Raw genomic sequence first — 21,996 nt, forward strand, 5'->3', positions numbered from 1 at the left:
GCCGTTTAGCCCTGAAATAATCACACAGAAACTGTATTAATTAAATCACTGCTTGGCCCATTAGCTCTAACTTCTTATTGGTTAATTCTTATATTAATTTAACCCATTTCTATTAATCTGTGTATCATCACGTGGCTGTGACTTACCGGGTAAAGTTCCCAGCATCTGTCTCTGGTGGCTCCATGGCTTCTCTCTGACTCCACTCTTCTTTCTCCCAGCATACAGTCTAGCCTTCCCCACCTAGTTATGTTCTTTTCTGGCTCAAAGCAGTTCTTTATTCATTAACCAATAAAAGCAACACATAGACAGAATGACCTCCCACACCATCCCTCACCAATCTCGACCATCCCATTCCCTCACGTTCTCCTCCACCCCCTCCTTCTTCCCTCTTTCTCCCCTACTGTCCTCCCTTCTTCCCCTATCCCAAGCTCCCAGCTTTCTTAGAAGATCCTATTTCCCCTTCCCAAGGGGATCTATATATGTCTCTCTTAGGGTTCACCTTGTTACCTACTTTCTCTGTGGTTGTAGAATATAGACTTGTTTTCCTTTGCTATATGTCTAATATTAGTTATGAGTGAGTCCATACTGTGCTTGTCTTTCTGGGTCTGGGTTACCTCACTCAGGATGGTTTTTTCTAGTTCCATCTATTTGCATGCAAATGTCAGGATGTCATTGTTTTTTTATCCCTGAGTATTATTCCATTGTGTAAATGTACCACATTTTGTTTATCTATTCTTTGGTTGAGAGGCATCTAGGTTGTTTCCAGGTTATGGCTATTAAGAATAATGCTACTATGAACATAGTTGAGCAAATGTCCTTACAGTATGGTTGAACATCTTTTGGGTATATGCCCAAGAGTGGTATTGCAGGGTCTTGAGGTAGGTTGATTCCTAATTTTCTGAGAAACTACCATACTGATTTCCAAAGTGGCTGTACAAGTTTGCACTCCCACCAGCAATGGAGGTGTGTTCCCCTTACTCCGCATCCTCTCCAGCATAAATTATCATTGCTGTTTTGATTATAGTCTTTTTGACTGGTATAATATCAAGATTTATGTTGGGGATAAATCCACTTAACCTCTCCGGGTTTAGAAGGATCGCTATAGCAGGCAAAAACTGGCTAATTAGGTCTAAGGGTAATAAAATAAATTGACTCATGTAAGTCCTTTTTATCATGCTTTATTTGTTCTTTCTATGCCCTCTTTTAATGCTCTCTGGATGTTTCTATTCTCTCACTGTTCCACCCATCCCACATGGTTTTCAGTTTATATGCAGATAGTTAACAAGCATGCATTTCATAGAATCACAGAGACAGGTGAAGGAGATGCCTTGTGTCTCAGAGGGGGCATGGCTATGAAGCTCTCTGGCAGATACTGGCAGGATTAATTAAGAATCAATACAAAACTCTAAGAAGAGGTTTTTGTGCACTGACTACATTTCTTAAGTGTATCAGTTAAGCTAGAAGTTTGTGGTTAATAATTATAGAAAAGGCAAAAGTGCCATTCTACTTTCTGAACACTTTTACTTCTTCCCTGGCAGCTGGGAACACAGTGTTGGTAACCATAGCAACCTGCAGGCAAAAATGTTTGATTTGCATCAGCATCTAGCTACCTGAATTTCCTTGCAACTCCAGTGGGATGCCTGCTTGCTCCCAGGTGGGAATGAATTTCTTTCTCTAGGACTAGTTTAGGGACCCAAGCCTTTTTCCTGTGTATCTAGGGGTAAAGGCATAAAACAGTTAATTTCCTGGGCTATGATCTTATGTTAATTGAAACCAAGGTAAAGGGTAAATACAGAATATTAGTAACTTGTTAGGTTAGCGCAAAAGACCAGTAGATTAAACCTTTTTGAGTCTTCTACTAGCGTAGACATACTGTCTCTCTGCTCAATGCCCCCTGCTTAGGACTCCTTTCTTGTCAGTGAGTCCTGTCAATAAGAACAGTTGTAGGGGTGCTGGAGAGATGGCTCAGTGGTTAAGAGCACTGTCTGTTCTTCCAGAGGTCCTGAGTTCAATTCCCAGCAACCACATGGTGGCTCACAACCATCTGTAATGAGATCTGGCGCCCTCTTCTGGCATGCGGGCATACATGGAGGCAGAATGTTGTACACATAATAAATAAATCTAAAAAAAAAAAAAAACAGTTGTAGGGGATCTAACTTTATATAGGGGTTTATTACTAGAACAAAGGATTGACTTAATGAATGCTTTGACACCAGGGCTTCATAGTGTGGGTAAAGGTATTCAGTTGCCTGTATAGGAAAAGTTAGGTTTAAAGAATGATTTTTACACTTTTGAGGTATTTAGGAATGAATCCCATTTTGAAGGGGAGAAGAGTCATGACTTCGCGAGGCTTTTACAGAATTGACAGCAACTATCCAAAGACAAGTGTTCCTGCAGCTCTGCAAAATGGGTCCCCCACAAGTTGTACATGTGTGGGTCTGTCTAGGAATCTGTCAGCTGTGCATTTACTGTATAATACTTGTGGCTCCAACAGTGTAAGATGAGATCTCAGAGTCGTTTTTATTTACATTTCCCTGATTGCTAAGAATGTTAAACATTTTCTTAAGTGTCTTTCAGCCATTTGAGATTCTTCTGTTGAGAATTCTCTGTTTAGATCTGTACCCCATTATTTGGTATTTTGATGTCTAGTTTCTTGAGTTCTTAATATTTTTTGAAGATCAGTCCTCTGTGATGTGGGGTTGGTGAAGATCTTTCTTATTCTATAGGCTGCCTTTTTGTCTTATTGCATGTGTCCTTTGCTTTACAGAAGCTTCTCAGTTTTAGAAGGTCCCATTCATTTATTGCTCTCAATGACTGTGCTATTGGCGTTATATTTAAGAAGTGGTCTCCTGTGCCTATGCATTGAATACTGCTTCCTACTTTATCTTCTATGAGGTTCTGTGTGGTTGGATTTATTTTGAGGTCTTTGATTTATTTGGACTTGGGTTTTGTGCATGGGGAAAGATATAGATCTATTTGCATTTTTCTATATGCTAACATCCAGTATGCCAGCACCATTTGTTGAAGATGCTTTCTTTTTTCCATTGTATAATTTTAGCTTCTTTGTCAAAAATCAGATGTTCATAGGTGTGTGGATTAATATCTGGATATTCGATTTGATTCCATTGGCCCACCTGTCTGTTTTTATGCCAATACCAAGTTGTTTTCATTACTATAGCTCTATAATAGAGCTTGATATCAGGGATGGTGATGCCTCTGGAAGTTCCATTGTTGTACTGGATTGTTTGACTATCCTGGTTTTTTTTTTTTTTGTTTTTCCATATGAAGTTGATTATTGTTCTTTTGAGGTCTGTAAAGAATTTTGCTGGGATTTTGATGGGGATTGCAGTGAATTTGTAGATTACTTTTGGTAGAATTGCCATTTTTAATATGTTGATCCTATTTATGCAAGAGCATGGGAGATCTATTTTTTTGGTGTCTTCAATTTCTTTCTTCAAAGACTTAAAGATCTTGTCATACAGGTCTTTCACTTCTTTGGTTAGTGTTATCCCAAGATATTTTATGTTATTTTTCGTTATTGTGAAGGGTGATATTTCTCTGTTTTCTTTTTCAGCCCCTTTATCATTTGTATACATGATGGCTATTGATTTTTTTGTTTATCTTTTATCCTGTCACATCACTGAAGGTGTTTATCAGCTGTAGGAGTTTCCTCATCAAATTTTTGGTGTTACTTGTTGCAGTACAAAAGAGTTATAAACTAGTCAAGAATGGAGTATAATAAAGGTTTATTTATAGACTCACAGAAAGAATAGTGATTCACAGTCCTCTGCATGCCCGAGAAACTAGAACCAAATCCAGCAGCCACTAGAACCAAAGCCCACGCACACTTTTACATCTGGATTTATAGTACATGAGACCTCGCCCAAGGTGGGCCAGTATCTTAAAGGCTATTGTCTGAAGGAGTTCCCACAGCACCTCCCCCTTTTGTCTAAATAAGAGAGTTCTAAGCCTAATACAAAACTATATACAATAAGTGTAAATGTCAAGTATAAAAGTTAGACTTAATCCAAAATGAACAACATCAAGCAAGAAACATATGCTAAATGTTTCAATAGTTATCCTATCCTAAAGAGTCTAAGTCTTACATTAGAAATGGCTTGACTAAGTAATGAGACGAAAATAACCATGACTATCTATTTTTCAACCCCATCAAAGATCTGAGAAGGGAAATAATATTACTTGAGTAAACAGGAAATACAATCAAGCAACTTCCAAAAGGTGCAATAAATGATACAGGCAACTGTCTACCTGGGTAATTACCCAACGTCCCTTTGGCAATGTTGGGGCAACCAACTTTGGCCAAGGCTGAGAGGGACTGACAGACTGTTTTCAGAGGCAGGAAAATTTTAAAAACTGTCTTATCCTGTCTTGGCAAGGTTTGGCAGTCTTTTTGTTTGTATCCTGCTTGTCCAGCTAGTGTTGCTGTTGAATTCTAATTTTAAACCATGGTAATTCGATAAGATACAGGCGGTTACTAGAGTTTTTTTGTATCTTTTGAGGTTTGCTATGTTAACCAGTATGTGATCAGTTTTAGAGAAGGGTCCATGAGGTTCTGAGAAAAAGGTATATTCTTTTGTGTTTGGGTGGAATGTTCTGTAGCTGTCTGTTAATTCTATTTGAGTCATGACATCTGTTAGCTTTCTTATTTCTCTGTTAAGTTTCTGTCTGATTGACTTGTCTATTGGTGAGAGTTTGATGTGCAATTTAATCTTTAGTAATGTTTCTTTTACATATGTGGGTATTCTTTTATTTGGGGCATAGATTTTCAGGATTGAGACTTTGTCCTGATGGATTTTTCCTGTGATGAGTATGAAAAGTCCTTCTCCATCTCTTCTGATTGATTTTAGTTTGAAGTCTATTTTGTTGGGTATTGGGATAGCTACACCCACTTGCTTCTTAGGTCCATTTGATTAGAAAATCTTTTCCCAACCTTTTACCCTGGGGTAATGTCTATCTTTGAGGTTGAGGTGTGTTTCTTATATGCAGTAGATAAAGAAGGATGGATCCTGTTTTAGTATTCTGTTAGCCTGTGTCTATTTATAGGTGAATTGAGTCCATTGATATTAAAAGATATTTATGACCAGTGATTGCTAGTTCCTGTTATTTTTTTGGTGGTAGTGTTTGTGTGTTTCCTTTCTGTGGGGTTTTCTGGTATGAAGTTATCTGTTGCCTGTGTTTTTGTGGGTGCAGCTAGCTTACTTGAATGGGAGTTTTCCTTTTAGTACTTTCTGTAAGGCTGGGTTTGTGAATAGGTATTGTTTAAATCTGATTTTGTCATGAAATAATCTTGTTTTCTCCATTGATAGTGATTGAAAGCTTTGCTGGGTATAGTAGTCTGGGCTTGCATTTGTGGTCTCTTATTGTCTGCAGCATATATGTCCAGGACCTTCTGGTTTTTAGGGTTTCCATTGAGAAGTCAGGTATAATTCTGATAGGTCTGCCTTTATTTGTTACTTGGCCGTTTTCCTTTTCAGCTCTTAATATTCTTTCTTTATTCCATGTTTTGTGTTTTGATTATTATATGGTGAATGGACTTTTTTTTTTGTTGTTGTTGTTATTCCAGTCTATTGGTATTTTGTAAGCTTCTTGTACCTTCATAGGCTTATCTTTCTTTAGATTGGGAAAGTTTTCTTCAGTGATTTTGTTGAATATATTTTCTGGGCCTTTGAGCTGGAGTTCTCCATATTTTATCCCTATTATTCTTAGGTTTGGTCTTTGCATGGTGTCCCAAATTCCCTGGATATTTTGTGTTAAGGATTTGTTGGATTTAACATCTTCTTTGACTGATCAATCTTTTTTCTATACTGTATCTTCAACTCCTGAGATTCTCTCTTCCATCTCTTGGTTATGCTTGCATTTGTATTTTTGTTCCTGTTCCTTGTTCCTAACCCTCAACCCCAACCCCAATCCCATCCCATCCCCAAACCTAACCCCAACCCTAGCCCACATTTTCCATTTCCAGAATTCTCCCAGTTTGTGTTTTCTTTATTGACTCTATTTCAATTTTCACATCTTGAACTGTTTGAATTGTTTGCTTAACCTGTTTGATTGTTTTTTTTCTTGACTTTCTTTAAGAGATTTATTGATTTCTTCCAATTTTCTGTTTGTGTTTTCTTCCATTTATTTAAGAGCACTTTTCATTTCCTCTTTTAGGGTCTCTATCATCTTCATAAAGTTATATTTAAGGTTGTTTTCTTCTCTTCTTCAGGGTTAGGATGGTCATGTCTTCCTTTTGTAGGATCACTGGGTTCAGGTGTTGCCATATTGCTCTTTAGGTTGTTGAGTGTATTCTTGCATTGGCACCTACCCATCTCTTCCTTGAAGGGGTGCATGGGGCCTGTAGCTTAGGTAGTCACCCTCCCTCCTGGTTCAGGCAGGCCGTGCCTCTGGTATTTGCTGATGCAGCTCTGGGGGCTCCTCTCCAGGTAGAGTCAGGGCCAAAACTCTACTGGTCTTCAGTGCAGTGGATGGTTGCAGGCATGGGGAGGCTGCTCTGGAGTCTCGGGGTTTGGTGGTTGGGGGTGGGGCATGGAATGGTTCTCCTTGGATTAGGACCTGGAGAGTGCACAGTCCAGCTGGGAACCCAAATACTCACCTCTCCTGGGCCAAGGCTTCTGTGATCAGAAATGCAGTGGGGGATGGCTTCTGGTGTGGGAAGGCTGCTCCCAGGTCCCTGGGGCTTAGCTGGGTGGATCCCCTGGATCTAAAGTTAGTCCATGTGAGCATCTGCTCTAAGGTTTGGTCGAGGGGAAGGTTTTTAGTTTAGATATGAGGAAGAGTACAGTCAGAGGCATCTGGAAGGGTCCAGAGCAGTGTGAGAAAGCAGTAAACCGAACATGGGCAGCGGACTGAACCAAAGCATGGGTGTGTATGTGGGGGGAGCAAGAGAGGAAGGCCAAGAGAGTGCTGACCAAGGAGACCAAGAGAGGAATAGCCAAGAGGGGAGCTAAGAGAGAAAGATAAAAGAGAGGGAGCATAGCTGGGAGAGAGAGAAATAGCAGGGTTGTAAGAGAATAAGAAACAGGGGGAGGGCAGCCCAAGAGCTGGAGAGGTTTACAGTAGGGGTTGGGAGAAAAGAGCTGAGGGGAGCCCCAGGTAGCTGTGATACTCAGAAAGCTTGGAGACCAGCGTGTGCTTTGCTGTGCTAATCACCACGGATAGACACTGAGTTCATACTAAATTTTGTAGTTCTCTCTAAAATAGACACAAGGATTCAGAAATCTAAGACAGAACTGCCATGTGCAGCTGCACCTCCTGGATTCATGCCCAAGGAGTTTAAGTCAGACTTCTACAGAAATAGCCATGTAGCCGTGTTTATTACAGCAGTATTTATAATAACAGCCAAGTTAGGAGGTAAGCCTAATGCCCCATTGATGAAGAAAAGGTGATGTGTAAGCACACACACATGCACACACACATACACACACACACACACATGAGTGGAGTTTATTCAGCTATACAATTATTGAATGGATGACAATATTTACTTGTAGGAAATAGATGGAATTGAAGATCAGTATATTAAACAGCATAAATCAGACTTCGACAAGTAATCCACGTTCTCTTTTCTTCTGTGGGACTCAGGTCTCATACACTCAGATAAACGGGAAGACTATTTAGGAAGAAGGGGGCTAGGGTTTGGAGAGAGGACCGGTGAGGATAAGGGATGTCTGTGGTTAAAGTATAGGGCAAACTTGAATGGAAATGCTACAGAGCCTGCCATTCTACAGTGCCATTGATTGTTCCTTATCTAGGGGTGGGGCCTCGTGAGAGTCCCCATCCACACTGTGGTGCTATTATGCAGGTCTTGGTTAGGTAACTGCATTGCTGAGATGTCGTGGGTGCACTTGCCTGTCTAAAGGACGCTATCTAGAGCAAGGGTCCTTGTCCTCTGGCTCTTACAGTCTTTTCTCCCCCCTCTTCTGTGGTATTTCTTGAACCTTACTCAAGTTTTCAGAACACAGACCAAAACAACAAACAGACAAATGCTTTGTGAGATTATAAGAACAGGCTGCAGGGCAGTTCCTGATAGTCCTTATTTCCTTCTAAAAGCTCCCAGTCTTTACAGTCTGCATTTGTCTCTGAACTCCCCGCTGATGCTCACTGACTTCCGCGTCTAGCATTGTAGGGCTTCTCTGGCCCACAACTTGAAACTCTTCAACATTGCTCTTCCCACTGATTCCTCGGGCCTTTAAGCCCCATGGGCAGCCTTGCACTGCAAAGGCCCCGTTTTCTATGTTACTTTTCTCATCACTGTGACTGACCGAAACAACGTAAGGTGTTATTGTGGTCACATTTCAGGGGACACTGTCCATCATACCTGAGCATGCAGGAGGCAGCGAAGCTGGTTACTTCCTGTTAGTAGGAAGCAGAAACCTGTGTAGGAAGTGGGCTGGGCCTGCTTTCAGCAACCCACTTCCTAAAGTTCCACAAGCTCCCCAGGCAGCAGAGCAGCTTGGGAGCACATGTTCAGGATGACTTAGTGGGAAGAACATTTGATGCTCTTGGTGGAGGAACCAGGTTCAGTTCTCAGCAGTCATAAGGCAGCTTTCTAATCCTCCATAAACTCCAGTTCCAATTGATTTGATGCCCTCTCTGGCCTCCATAGACACTGCATGCTTGTGATGCATGTATCAAGCAGGTAAAACACCTGTACATACAACAAGACAAAAGCCTCCTAAGCCTGTGGGGGGCACTTCCCATCCAGACTGTTGGGCACTGATAGTGGCCTCCTCCGACTTCCTCCTGAGTCATAGCACATTGGGCCGTGAAGCCCGTGCCTGTGCTACAGTCCTGTGATTCTGAAACAGGCCTGCTGCAGACTTCGGTTTGAGGAAGTGAGGCTCGACACTTCCACGAAGGACAGTTTTATCACCATTTGCTCTCTAAAAAATGCATTTGTCAGCAGCAAGTCATGTTACATGAGGAAATCAAAGAGGACATTTTACTAAAATCAAATTTGATAGGTTTCTGGTAGGCTGCTGCTCCTGTAGGAAGTTTCCATTTTTCTCGGGAAAGTGCTTTGGACTTCAGTGCTCACACCTAAGGAATCTGGGAAACAGAGAACTGAGACTTTGTAAAGAGCCCATCTGAGAACAGACTGTTTGCAGGAGGATGGTTAATGCACGTCTGGCCAAAGATGGGCTGAACATTCTTCTCATGCTTCAGGAGAGCCTTGAGGATAACCGACAATTCCATTTTTATCAGATTTAATGGGTTTCTAAATCCTTATCTGCTTACCAAACAAAGCCCTAATTAGAGCAGTGATTAGTGAGCAGCTGCCTCTGCTTCCTTCAGAGCCTCTCCCTTAGGAAGGGCATTTGCTGCTCCTCCAGTTGACAGACAGTAGCTCTGCGGGCTCCTGGAAGGCTGGCTGGATGTCAAGAGAGCCTAGAGCAGAGGCTTTCAACCTTCCTAATGCTGTGACCCCATCATCAGATCATTTCATTGCTACCCCATAACTGTAAATTTGCTACTGTTATGAATCATAACGTAAATATCTGAGATCTGATATGTGACCCCCAAAGAGGTCACGACCCACTGGTCTACAGGAAGCAATTCAGTAAGGGCCCTGTGTTAGGCTGCTGTGTTCTCCAGTGGAGTAAGATAGAAGAGAATCCTTCTGCAGCACCAGAGACGGTAGAAAGTCTCCCTTCGGGTTTGTTCTGAGTCACCTGGGCAGTAGGTGAACGGGAAAAGCTTCCATGTTAGTTTGCTCTGGAAAACTCGGGCCACTTGTTTTTAAAATGGGAATGTTGCTGCCGAACTTGGGGAGGCGTAGCTCTCGAGGCTGTCCTCATCTGTGCCCTTGTGCATTACCCAGCAGGACAGGAAGAATTGGGTCCCTGTAATAAAACAGATAAAGGTCCCCGTTCTCAGGGAGGCTGGTGAGCAGTGCCACCTTACTCGGTCATTCCAAGTGATTTCTCTCATGAGATGACTCTGAAAGCCTGAAGCTGGGGATGTTGTATAAAAGATCCAGGAGAGGAATTTAGGGCACAGGGAAGGCAGTGCGAAGCCCTTGGATCAGACCTGATCGTAGGTGTTTTAGGGACAGCACAAAGGTCAGTGCAATTGGAGGAAAAAGAACGAAGTTAGATAAGGGATGGGGCAGATCATACAAAGAGTATGTTTGGGGGCTGAAACCATGATGGCTCAGCTGTTGGGGGCAAGGCTCAAACCAGAAGCACGCTGTTTTTAGGGCTGCAGGATTGCTTGGTGGGTGGAGGTGTTTGCTGCCAAGCCTGATGTCCTGAGTTCCATCCCAGCAACTATGTGGTAGAAGAGAGAACTGATTTCTCCAATTTGTCCTCTGACCTCCACATGTGTGCATGGGCTCACACATGTGTGGCATGGGCTCACATGTGTGGCATAGATAATTTAAAAAGTACTTTCAAATATTTTTACTATCAGTTTTCTGCTTAACCCTCTTTAAATACCAAGCTCTATAGGGGCAGGGGCTCTTATGTCCTTGTTAGAGAATATATTGTATTTATTGTATATAGTTTTTCTTATATTAGTTATAGCCTTCTTTTTTCATTTTAGACAAAAAGGGAAAGTGTAGTGATATTTCATTTGTATTTTAATAAATAAAGCTTGCCTGAAGAGCAGAACGCAGAATGCGACACTAGCAGCCATATAGGCCAGGCAGTGGTGGCACACACCTTTAATCCCAGCAGCCACACTAGTTAGCTATAGAGGCTGGGTGGTGGTGGTGCACGCCTTTAGTCCCAGCACTAGAGAGGAATATTAGACAGGAAGAGACAGGAACTTACTCTCCTTTCAGCAGAAGTTTTCATAGAGGTAAGAGCTCTCTAGTGGCTTGACTGCTTTGCTTTTCTGATGATCATCAGGTTGAACCCCAAGACCTGCCTCTGGGTTTTTACTATTTGTGTTAATTGCGATTTGCTTCTTTTTGGTGTTCCTTATATTTTATAGATAGCAAGCCCTGGTTGAATATATAGTTGATATAAAGATTAGTTTTTATCAACTTAACACAAACTGGGGGACACAGAAAGAAGGAATCTCAATCAGGGAGCTGGGGCCATCGGATTGGCCTGTGGGCATGTCTCTGGGGGCATTTTCTTGATTAATGATGCCATGTGAAGGGCCCAGCCCATTGTGGGTGGTGCCACTCCTGAGCAGGTGGGCCAAGGATGTATAAGGAAGGCCGCCGAGCTAGCCAGGGGAACAAACCAGTAAGCAGTGTCCTCTGTGGTCTGCACTTTAGTTCCTGCCTCTGAGCTCCTGCCTTGACTTCCCTCAGAGCTGAAGTAAACCCCCTCTCCACACCCAGTTGCTGCTCAGTATTTTATCACAGTGACCTACAGCAAAAGGGCAGTTGGCAAAGACTCCTTCTCACTTACAGGTTGTCTCCCCACGCGGTGCTTGTTCCCTTTGCTTGCAGAAGCAGTTCAGTTTCTCGCCATCCCAATTGTGACTGCGTTCTTTCACTTAACAGAGTTGTTGCAGGGTTTCCCCTGTTGAAATATGTGTAAGTACGTGATCACTTTTTCTTAGCAAGCAGTGATCTATTGTATGGTATACTATATTCTATTTATTCATTCACTGTTTGATTGACTCAGATGTTTGCTATTTTTCATTATAAATGATGTGGACGTTTATATACATATGTATGTGGATCCATGTCTTCTTTTCTTTTAGGCAAATACCTAGGAATGGAAGCGGTAGGTTACTGGTAATTTTATGTTTCTCTTTTGGGAAGCTGTCACTCTTTTTAAAAGGGTCTAGTGCTGTGTCAGTGTCAGGTATCCCTGTGGGCCTTACAACTTACTGCCCAAAGACAAGTGGAGCTGCTGTGTTCCAAACCATTTGTTATGATAAAGTCACTTCTTAAAACAGGTTGTTCTGAATACAGTTCCACCTGTGGTCATTCAGGACTTAGGCCCAGTGTGTCTGACTCACGGCAACCCTTAAAGTTTTTACTCTGTTCCCTACTCTAAAACTCACTTTAGCATAACCCTGGTTTACACATCATCAGTTTAATTACCCTCTATCCTCCCGAGTGCCACTGAGGTTTTGCGTTTTGTCATTTTTATTTCTGGCCAAGTTTTTAGCCACTCTTCATTTCCTGTTGACAAATTCTCATTCATGATGAAGTGCCACATCGACATCTGTCTATAAGCTAGTGCAGCTGTTAAAGGAGAAGGGTTTCCACATATGTCCCCCCGCTCAGTCTCTTCTGATTTCACTCATGTGTGAGTGAAGAAGTGTGTGTCTCTATGTGGATGCCACAGCGTTTTGATCCACTCATTACAGACGATCACAGCCATCACTTCACGCTGTCTTCTTAAGACGACACATAACTGTAGTCACCATGTGGATGTTGGATCTGCCCTTTAACCGTCCCCTCCTCTGACAACCACCATGGTAGTCTTGGCTTTTAAAGCTGAGCTTCTGTAGATGGCACATGTAAGTGAGATCGTGCAGTGTTTGTCTTCCTGGGCCTGGCTCTGTTCACGTCTCATGGTGTTCTGAGGTTTGCCAAGGTTCTTGCTCATCACAGAGTTTTCCTTTTCCATCACCTGGCCAATACTCTGTGGTATATTTCCTTACTCTTCTTCTGTTAGTGAGTTCAGATTGTTTCAGTGTCCTGAATGTTGGGAACAGTGTGACCATAAACTTGGAAGTGCATCTTTAAGACACGTACTTCATTTCTTGGAATATGCATCCAGAAGTGAGGTTGCTAGATCAGAACAGTTCTGAAGAACCTCCATCCTGTTCTCCATGGTGTCTGTATGAACTTTCCTCTCCATCTTTGTTATGCCCCTCTTTTCCTATATGTCCACTGACATTGTTTTTAAAAATCTTTTTTACTAATAGCTATTATTAACTTGTGTTATGGTTTTGACTTGTTAAAAGTCAAACGGTTTTGACTTTTGACTTCCCTCATGCTTACTGATGCTGAGAATGTTTTCACATAGTTGCTGGCAATTTGTGTTTTGGTGCTAAGGAATAAGCCGTTCTTCAGCGATGTAAAGAAATCTGGCTAATGTGTTCTTGCTGTTGAGCTGTTTGAATGGTGTATCGGAATCCTGCTAAGTCCAGAGTGATGATTAGCGTGGGTGGTTAAGGCATTAAATGAGAGGACGGGGAATAAAGTAAAATGTGACTTAAGAAGAGCATTTATTTTAGAGAAACTCAGGAAAATTTGAAGTATTTGTGTTTAATTTGAAAGACACTTAAAGTCTGGTTCAAATGTAGAAAAGAAGATAGTACACTAAAAAGGAAGGCCATGGAGCCAGGTCAGTGCATGTGATAAGTGCCAGCAGTCCTTCCAGAAGGCCCACACAGCCCTCTGGGTAACCACAGGCCTGATGTTCCTTGCTGCCCCTTCCCCCCAGGGTTTTATTATGTGTATGTTTGCTCTTGGTTCTTATAGTAGGTTTCTTATGGTTTTATTTTGAGTCTTCTCTACCTGCAGATTCCATCCCCTCTCTAACCCTTTATTTGCTGAAGAGACACAGTTGATTTTCTTGAGTTTTCTAGAGTCTGGGTCTCAATGGCTGTATCATAGAGCTAATTTGCTTCTCAGAATTCCCTGTGGATTTGTAGTTGAGTCGAGTTGGTGCTTTTATTTGGGGTTGCTCTGGAGAAATGGTGTGATGATTTCATGTGTTCTATCCACATGTCCGTCTCTGATGAGGCACTGAGTAGTCACTGACATGTGCTGGCAGTGTGCTAGTCCATCTTTGAAAGTGTCATTGTGGACGACCAACTTTAAGCATACCTAGAATGTTTTAATTCAATGTGTTTGCTAGTCAGTGTTTCTTCCTCGTGCTCCAATTGGCCCATAATTAGGTAATGAGGGCCTCTTCAAGTTGGTTTCTGAGTCATTTGTTGTGGCCCTACTATTAGTTTTTTTGCTAATACATAATAAGATATTCTAGGCTTATCTTAATCTAGTCCTGAAGTTAGTCACTTCTTCAAATAGCCATGGTTTCTCTTATCGGGAAAAGATATCTGAAAAACACAATCTACATTCCAGAGGTTCCTTAGTCACAGAATTAGTTATTATTTCTAGGTCTTTGTAGAGGACAAATATTTTACAGATGAACTATGTAAAGAGCACATAAAATACTTCTAATTTGAATTTGGGGCTAACTGGCTTCCATTCAGAGTCTTCAGCCTTGCTCTTGTCTTTCCCATTTCCCTGTGTTGAGGGTTCAGATGTAAGTTGTTAATTCTGTTATTACAATGCCAAGTTCTTATTTCCTTAAGTTGTACATTTTCAGAGGAATAACTGATATGACCACCACTTATATGGATTTCTGTAAAAAGTTGAATTTTGCCGCCTACGCTGTCCCATGTCTCCCCTGTTGGTTTGTTTTGTTTCAGCAGGGGCCTCTTCTCCCATGGCTCCCTGAACATGTGCCCCTACCATAAAGCATCTGCAAGGCTTGGTTCATTAAGCAAACACATATTAAATACTCAACACCGATCCTAGTATTTCTAGTTATGTGGTTGTCTGGACGCCATTGGCTAATTCAGTGGCTCTTTAGCATTATTGTGTATCACATTACCTGAAGGCCTATGTAAATCCCCAGCCCTGGGTATTGGGCTAGTCATCAGATGACAGCGTTAAACTGAACTCTCTCTCACCTGTTGTTTGATCTTCCTCACTGCTGCTGTGCCTTACACTACCATTCTGTTCCCCAAGACAATGGCTCTGTTGCTGCTGTTAAAGGCAGCTTTAACTACATCTCTAATAAAACTTGAGAGTCAAAGGCTAGGGTGAAATCCTGCAACCTCAGAGAGTTAGCATAGCAAATAGCTAACTTTTTCTCTGCAGCTGTCCTGATCCTTCCACATTGCCCCAACTAAAAAACCAGGCTATGTTCCTTCTTGCTGCCTCCTGTCAACCAGTGCTAGTCCCACCTCTCTGAACCCAGGATGATTTTATTTAGTGAATATAAATGCAGCCCATGTTTACAGTCAAGCAAATGCAGCATAAACAAATGTAGAGCATCTTTGCCTAAACGAATAAATATTCCATGACACTCACCAGTGAAAAACTAATTTCACTTTTTAAAGTGTTTTTGTCAAAGTCTGGATTTAAGCTTTTCTAATGTTTATGCCCTGTTCTGCGATACACTGCTTTGGTGATGCCTGAGTGCATGTTTGTATGTTTGTTTTTCTTTTTGAGATGAAATTTCATTTAGCTGAGGATGACCTTGAACTCATGGTTCACCAAAGTGTTGCCACCAAGCTGTCAGATTTTACATTTCTAGTAAGTTCCGGGTAGTGGAGCTTCAGTGTTGCATCTTGGGAGCACTTTTGTACATAGTTAGATCACCTCCCTCTATTTCTGGATTTGTTGTGTTTTTCAGTACTTTAAATAGTTGCTTCCTTTCATTTTGAGTTGGTCCTTGGTTTTTATTTTCTACCCGCGTGTGTTATCTGCAGGACCTGTTCATCCTAGCATCTTTCACCTCTGAGACTAGTTACTATTCTTTCTGTTTTAATCATCCTGGTTCTGGCAGTACATTACTGAGGGATTTTTTTTTTCCACCCAGCTTGTTATTCCAGCACTAGGAAGGCTGAGGCAGGAGGATAAATAGTAGTTTTAGGCCAGCCTGGGTTATGTAACAAATATCAGGGCAACAATAGTGAGACTATGTCTCAAAAACAAAAACAAAAACATCATGGTTTCTTGTTCGTTTTTTTTTAAGCTTACCTTTAAATATTAAGTTCCAGTCTTTCTACATTTTATGGACATTTGACTTGTTATAGCTGAGATTCTGCTATTATTTGCATATATATTGTTCAGCTTTTTTTTTCTTACAATAACTTGGGTAGAAATTGACCTTGATTCTTTTCTGTTACTATATATATATATATTATATATATATATATTTTTTTCCTGATCTCTTAGGAGAGAATTATAGATAGGAGCTTTCTTAGCTTGACTGTTGCAGTTTGTTTGTATCTTAAGGTATCATTAGAAATAGCACAATTTACTTTCTTTAAATACAGAGTACGGACTGTGGTCGTCCCGTGCTCACATCGAGTCGAATATCTCAAGTCTCTTTGAAGTTGTCCCCACCATTGGCCCCAGTGATTACTAATTCTTTGTCGATTTTGGTCTTGCTAGAATTTTGCACACAGGGAATTTTACACTGTGTTGTCGTTGGTTTTGTGTCTGACTTAGCACAGTGACTTTGCTGTGCATTGTTCCTGCCGTGTCCTTTCTTTATTACTTTGACTCTTATCTCTTGTCTACTCACTTGGGATTATTCTGTTAATGAGAGCATCTCTGCAGAGTGAGATCTTGTTTCCAAGGAGCACCTTGGTGACTGGGGAGAGTCTCCATTGGTAAAGTGAGGACTCAAGTTTGATCCCAGTTTAAAGAGCTCGATGTGGTCTCTGCTTGCTATCCTAGCACTGGGGAGGCAGAGACAGGTGGGCCCCAGCTTGCTGGCCAGCCGGCTTAACTTAGTGGGTTAAGCCCCAACCGAAGAGAGACCTCACCTCAAAAATAATGTGGGCAGCATTCCTGAGGAAGGATGCTTGAGGGTGACCTCAGTTTGCCACAGGCACATGCACAAACATACATGTGTACTTGCACACACATAAAACCTCTTCTCACCAAGTACTTTGACAGTTTTGTCAGTTCACAGTTTCTGGTCCCTCCACACCTTACAGCAGACCATGTGTGCTCCCGGTCAGTTGGCTGTACTGCTCTCTCCCATGCTCCTGGTCAGTTGGCTGTACTGCTCTCTCCCGTGCACCCGGTCAGTTGGCTGTACTGCTCTCTCCCATGCTCCCGGTCAGTTGGCTGTACTGTTCTCTCCCGTGCTCCCGGTCAGTTGGCTGTACTGTTCTCTCCCGTGCTCCGGGTCAGTTGGCTGGACCGCTGTCACCCGTGCTCCCAGTCGGTTGGCTGGACCGCTGTCACCCGTGCTCCCAGTCGGTTGGTTGGACCGCTGTCACCGTGCTTTTACCTACTCACCTCTTGTTACATTTTGTGTAGGCCCATATTTCTGTATGGTGTGGCTACAAGGCACAAAAGCCATAGGCCCAATCTAAGGGGGTCAAGTAGCTCTACAGACAAGCTGTCTCTGCCTAACAAAGATCAGGATGTTTGGTGCTCCTTTCCTTTGTAATTTGGAGGATATCTTATAGAGATGCTAATTCAGGCCTACGGGACAGCTAGCATACAGGTAAATGCGAACGTGACAAAAGGCCATTCACCTGGTTACCTAGGAGACAGCCTAATGTATTCCCCCCTCCCCCTCAATTGATGTGATGGTATATAAATTGGAGAATAAACATGGGGGACCGTCAGGAGATCATGAGGAGAAAAGACCCTGAGATGCCCTTCGATGATGACCGTGTAAGTTGTGTCTGATTATTCCTTGCATCTCCGTACCAGTCCGGTTAAGGAAGATAATTTTCTGTTTGGAGCAACATGGGCTTCAACAATTTTGCAGTGAGTGTGCTTGCTCTTTGGTCCCTGATACCTTGGTGTTTCTGTCTCTTTACCACATGCCTGCAAATAGCACATGAATCTTATTGCTGCTCATCCCACTAGCTTGCATTTGGAATTCTTAAAGGTAGCTTGCAGCTATAGTATATCATTTGTAGGTTTTGGCCATTCTGTTCTCTGTTTTCATAGCAGTGTTTGAAGAGATGTAAAAATGGTGTGTGAGGTTTTTTTTCTTACAAAGCTGTGTTTTTTAAAGACTATTTTTTTAAAAAAAAATTTTCCAGTTATATTTTTGATTAAGAAAAGTAATAAAATTATTACAATGATTTCCTGAATTTGTAAAATGGTTTGTCTATTTCTACAAGTATTGGGTGTGTGTCTTCTCTGTACCTTTCATTGATGTCTAGTGCATTGTTGTCTATTGTTTTAGATTATGAACTGAGAATAAGAACCTGAGTGATATGCCATATATGCCATATGTCCACATAAGAGATTTTATGTTCGTGGTTATTTTGTGGTGTAGCAATGAGTATAAATAAGCTGTCTCTTTCTCCATACTGAGTTTCCTTCTAGGATTTTACCTCTTCTGTTCAGCAGATTGTATTCAGTGTCAGGCTGTTGTTTAACTGGTCTTTGTAGTGGAACTTTCAAACCAGACCTTAGAATTTCACTATTCAGAAGAAATTCCATTATAGACAGAAAAGTAGAAGCTTCCTGTAGCTTGTGCAGAGGATTATTTCAAGAATTCCCTTAAGTTTCATGGAGAGACAAAGAAGGGTTACACAAAGAGCAAAAGCAGAAAACCAAGAGACTCTCTAGTGCATCATGATGCAGGGTCCTACTCTGGCTTTGTAAACAGCTCTCTAGTCTTATACCACTGGGTTCCTAGCCCAGACAGGCTCTGGAGCAGCTGACGCTATTCCTTCCTGTTGCCTTGTTTCTCTATGTCAGCCACTCTGACTTAATGTGTCTGACTTTAGTGTGCAAAAGAATTCCTGATGCTGAACTCCATATCATGTGTATGTACTGGGAGTGAGCAGAGCAAACGGAATGTAGAACCCCCTGGATATAATTATAGCATGCTATTGTTGAATATTAGAGGTATTAATATTAGAATATTAATCTATATAGTTATAGATTTTGTAGTCTGGAAATAATTATAGCATGCTCTTGTTGAATATTAGAGATGTAAATAGAAAATACCACCTTTAACAGTGAGCATTCCTGTGAAGGTAACATTTCTCTGTAAATCAATTGTTACTCAGTCAAAATCTCAGTAAAGATTTTTGTGAAATTGGCTTGTTGGGGAATATTATTTTAAGGTGTGTTACTTTTGTTTCTTCTATGAAACATTTTAATTATGCAAAGAGAGTTGCTTTTGTTTTGCTGCATTTGTTTAACTGTGTGAAGCTGCGATACTTTTTCTGTCTAAAACACCTGATGATTTAATAAAGAGCTGAATGGCCCATAGGGAGACAGGAGAAAGGACAGGCAGGGCTGGCAGGCAGAGAGGATAATTAGAAGGAAAAATCTGGGGGAGAGGAGAAGGAGCAAGAAAGGGAGGAGAGAGGAAGCTAGGGGCCAGTCACCCAGCCACACAGCTAGCCACGGAGCAAGAGTGCTAGTAAGACACCCAGAAGTAAGAAAAGGAAAACGCCCAGAGGCAAAGGTAGACGGGATAATTTAAGTTTAGAAAAGCTGGCTAGAAACAAGCCAAGCTAAGGCCGGGCATTTGTAAGTAAGAATAAGCCTGCCTGTGAGTGATTTATTTGTGAGCTGGTGGCTGGTCCCCGAAGAGTAAAAGATTAGGGAGTGGAAGTAAAAACAAACAACTTCCCTGGCTAAGATGAACTGGAAATTTGTGAGGAAAATCAGAGGCTCAAGAACATATGAACTTTTGGAGAATAAGGTATAGGTTTCTTGGCTACCCAGATAACACAGCACAGAAACAGAGCCCTGTAGTGTGAGATACAGATGAACTAAAGATCAGTGGAGTGAAGTAGGTCACAAACCTAGAGGGATGTGACACAGGTGGCGGAGGAGCGTTGTGAATTGTTCAGAGAGGATGGAATGCTCTCTGAGTATATCTGATTGTTAGTTATATGGAGTCAAATTGTGTTTCTACCACATGCTAGCTCCAAAAATAAGTTCAAATAAATTGTGTTTGAAAGACAAATATCAATTTTACTAGAACATATAAGAATTAATGAAGTACATAGAGATATATAACTAAATAGCGTATGCCTGTGCAAATCTTAGAAGTGTAGCGTTGTGTCCCAAAGCAAATGGTACAGATTTAGTAAAACAGCTTCTGATTTTAGAAGCACAGGCCTCTGCAACATGCTGCAGGGCCTAAGAGCACACTAAAGTCATGGCTGTGTTTGTATCCTCATGTGCTAGAGAATTGTGACTGGATGAATGACTGGGGCTACAGCTGTGTCTGATATATTACTATTTCAGAATAAAGGGTTTGAACATAATATATAACAAACTGTTAACTCTGAGTGAATAGCAAGCAACGAGGAAGTGCTTGAATAAATTGCAACAAATAAGTACTATGACATATTTTTCGCCATTCAAAAGAATGAGTTACAGACAAGTCATTGACATATGGAAAGAATTTAGAGAAATATTGCTTAGGAAAGCAAGATGGGTGTAGAGGCATATCATTTGTTGGTAATACAGTGAAGAACAGATTATATAAGCCTGTGGTATGTGTTTGTGTCCGGTCAGGTGAACAGTAAAGACTGGAAGGGTCCACCTGGGCTGTGAGGCGAGAGCAGCCATTCAGTTATAGGAGAAAGGGAAGATGAAGAGGGAGTCAGGAAAAATATGGATTGTGGGATTTTGTTTATTTGTGAAAACTTTTATTCACATTTAAAAGGTCACATAGGAGTGAATACTGACCTGAGGAAAATTGACTATATAGTTGACTAGGATGGAACTTGACTCAGCACAAAGCCAGCCCGGTGGAGGTGCTCCCCAAGAATGAGCTGCTCAGCGCTGAGTTTGCCAGAATTCCTAAACAATTCATGTGATCAAATTAAACTGCTTCTTAAATTTTCTACCTTAGTATTTTTAGTTCAGTTGCCTCTAATGTCAATATGGGGCAGTTAGTGTGCTCGGTGTGCAGTCCAGAAGATGAGTAGCAGGTGACGTACTTTGAAGTGAGTGCTTTCAGGTGGTCCTCAGCTTGTGCCAAAGACAATAAGGAATGAGTCTGCCTTTTGTTGTTATTGTTCAAGACTGATATCTTAATGTAGATAATTCAAGATAATGGGTAATTCTTTGAGATTTCAATTTCTTTTCAGTGTGCGGTATGACAGGATTCGAGTAGAGAGGATGGAGAACACTTACTTTGAATACAGCCATGCTTTCCAGGCAGTTACAGAGTTTTATGCCCGAGAGGTGGCTGACAGCAGGGGTAAGTATTTTATTGATGTTAGCCATATGTCCTTAATTGCACCGGTACCAGCTGTGGGTAAAGGTGAGCGTGGCTTTCGGTTAGTGATGTGTGGGAAGTGACTAGTAGTATGTGGGAGCATCTGAGGGCAGCCTCCCGACCCCCTGTCAATGGGCTCATCTGGAATACCTCTGCAGTTGGGCCTGCTTGGCACAAGTCTGTCCACCCAGCACTGAGGAGGCTGAGGCAGGAGTCTTTCTAGTGCCAGCCTCGCCTGGTTCAGTGGGCCAAACCCTGTCTCAGCAGAAAAGAACAAGAACAACAAAAACAAACAGCTCCCCCAAAACAGCCACAACAAGAAAAACAACCCAGTAGCACGCGGATACCATTTGTTCAGTTACCTGCTGGTTTAGACAAATGCTTTTTAGTGAAGATGGCTCATGCCATTGCTTTACATAATTTGCAGTTTTATAAATATTGTGATGAAACTTAGCAATTTGAAAGGGTGGTTACCAGAATTACAGTGCCAGCACATTAGTGACCAGACCCCATATGTGGGGTGACCATTACATGTTTAAGTGACATTTGCTGTCATATAGTAGGGTATGATTTTGTTCCTGTCAGTCTAGGTTGTGTTAGCTTCAGTTGCAGGCTTGGCAAGGTGAAAAGGGACTTCTTGTTCTCTTAGGCCGGAGTTGCCCTCTCTCCACCCCCATTATACCCTACAGGGAGGAAACCTGTCCTTGCCACACACTGTAGAACACTTGTCATTAGCCCTGTCGCTAGCCCCTGCTTAAGCCTTACTGTCTTGTCATTTCCCCACCACCAGGGTATCATTGTCTAGTTTCATATGCCTTTAAATCAAATTTAATGAATGTCTGAGACCGTATTTCACTTCTGAAAGCAGTATGAACTAGAATCAAGGGTTCATCTTAGGTTTCATTAAACATATAAGACACCACAATCCTTTCTGAGCCTCAGATTGACTTAGAGGAAGGTTGTGGGATGGAAAGGAGCCTGCCTACGAGGCACGTGTCCTCTTGGTGTGAGGCATGCTCATGGAAGTCCATGGCTCCAGTGGGCCATATGTGAGGGACAGAGGCTCATCTGTGGGTATGGGTTT

The 21,996-nt window shown here is 41.8% G+C and overlaps 1 protein-coding gene across 2 annotated transcripts in view; it reads left to right on the forward strand.

The window, feature by feature from the left end:
• The window catches only part of Msh3 (mutS homolog 3), a 140,650-nt gene that overhangs the window by 33,827 nt on the left and 84,827 nt on the right, over positions 1-21,996 (forward strand). For both annotated transcript variants that reach the window (XM_038321228.2, XM_038321227.2), the window contains exon 9: positions 20,782-20,894. In XM_038321228.2, coding sequence (XP_038177156.1) covers positions 20,782-20,894 — 113 coding nt within the window. The remainder of the gene's footprint in view (positions 1-20,781; positions 20,895-21,996) is intronic.

Source organism: Arvicola amphibius, chromosome 3 (assembly GCF_903992535.2).
Source record: "Arvicola amphibius chromosome 3, mArvAmp1.2, whole genome shotgun sequence".
Classification (NCBI taxonomy): domain Eukaryota; kingdom Metazoa; phylum Chordata; class Mammalia; order Rodentia; family Cricetidae; genus Arvicola; species Arvicola amphibius.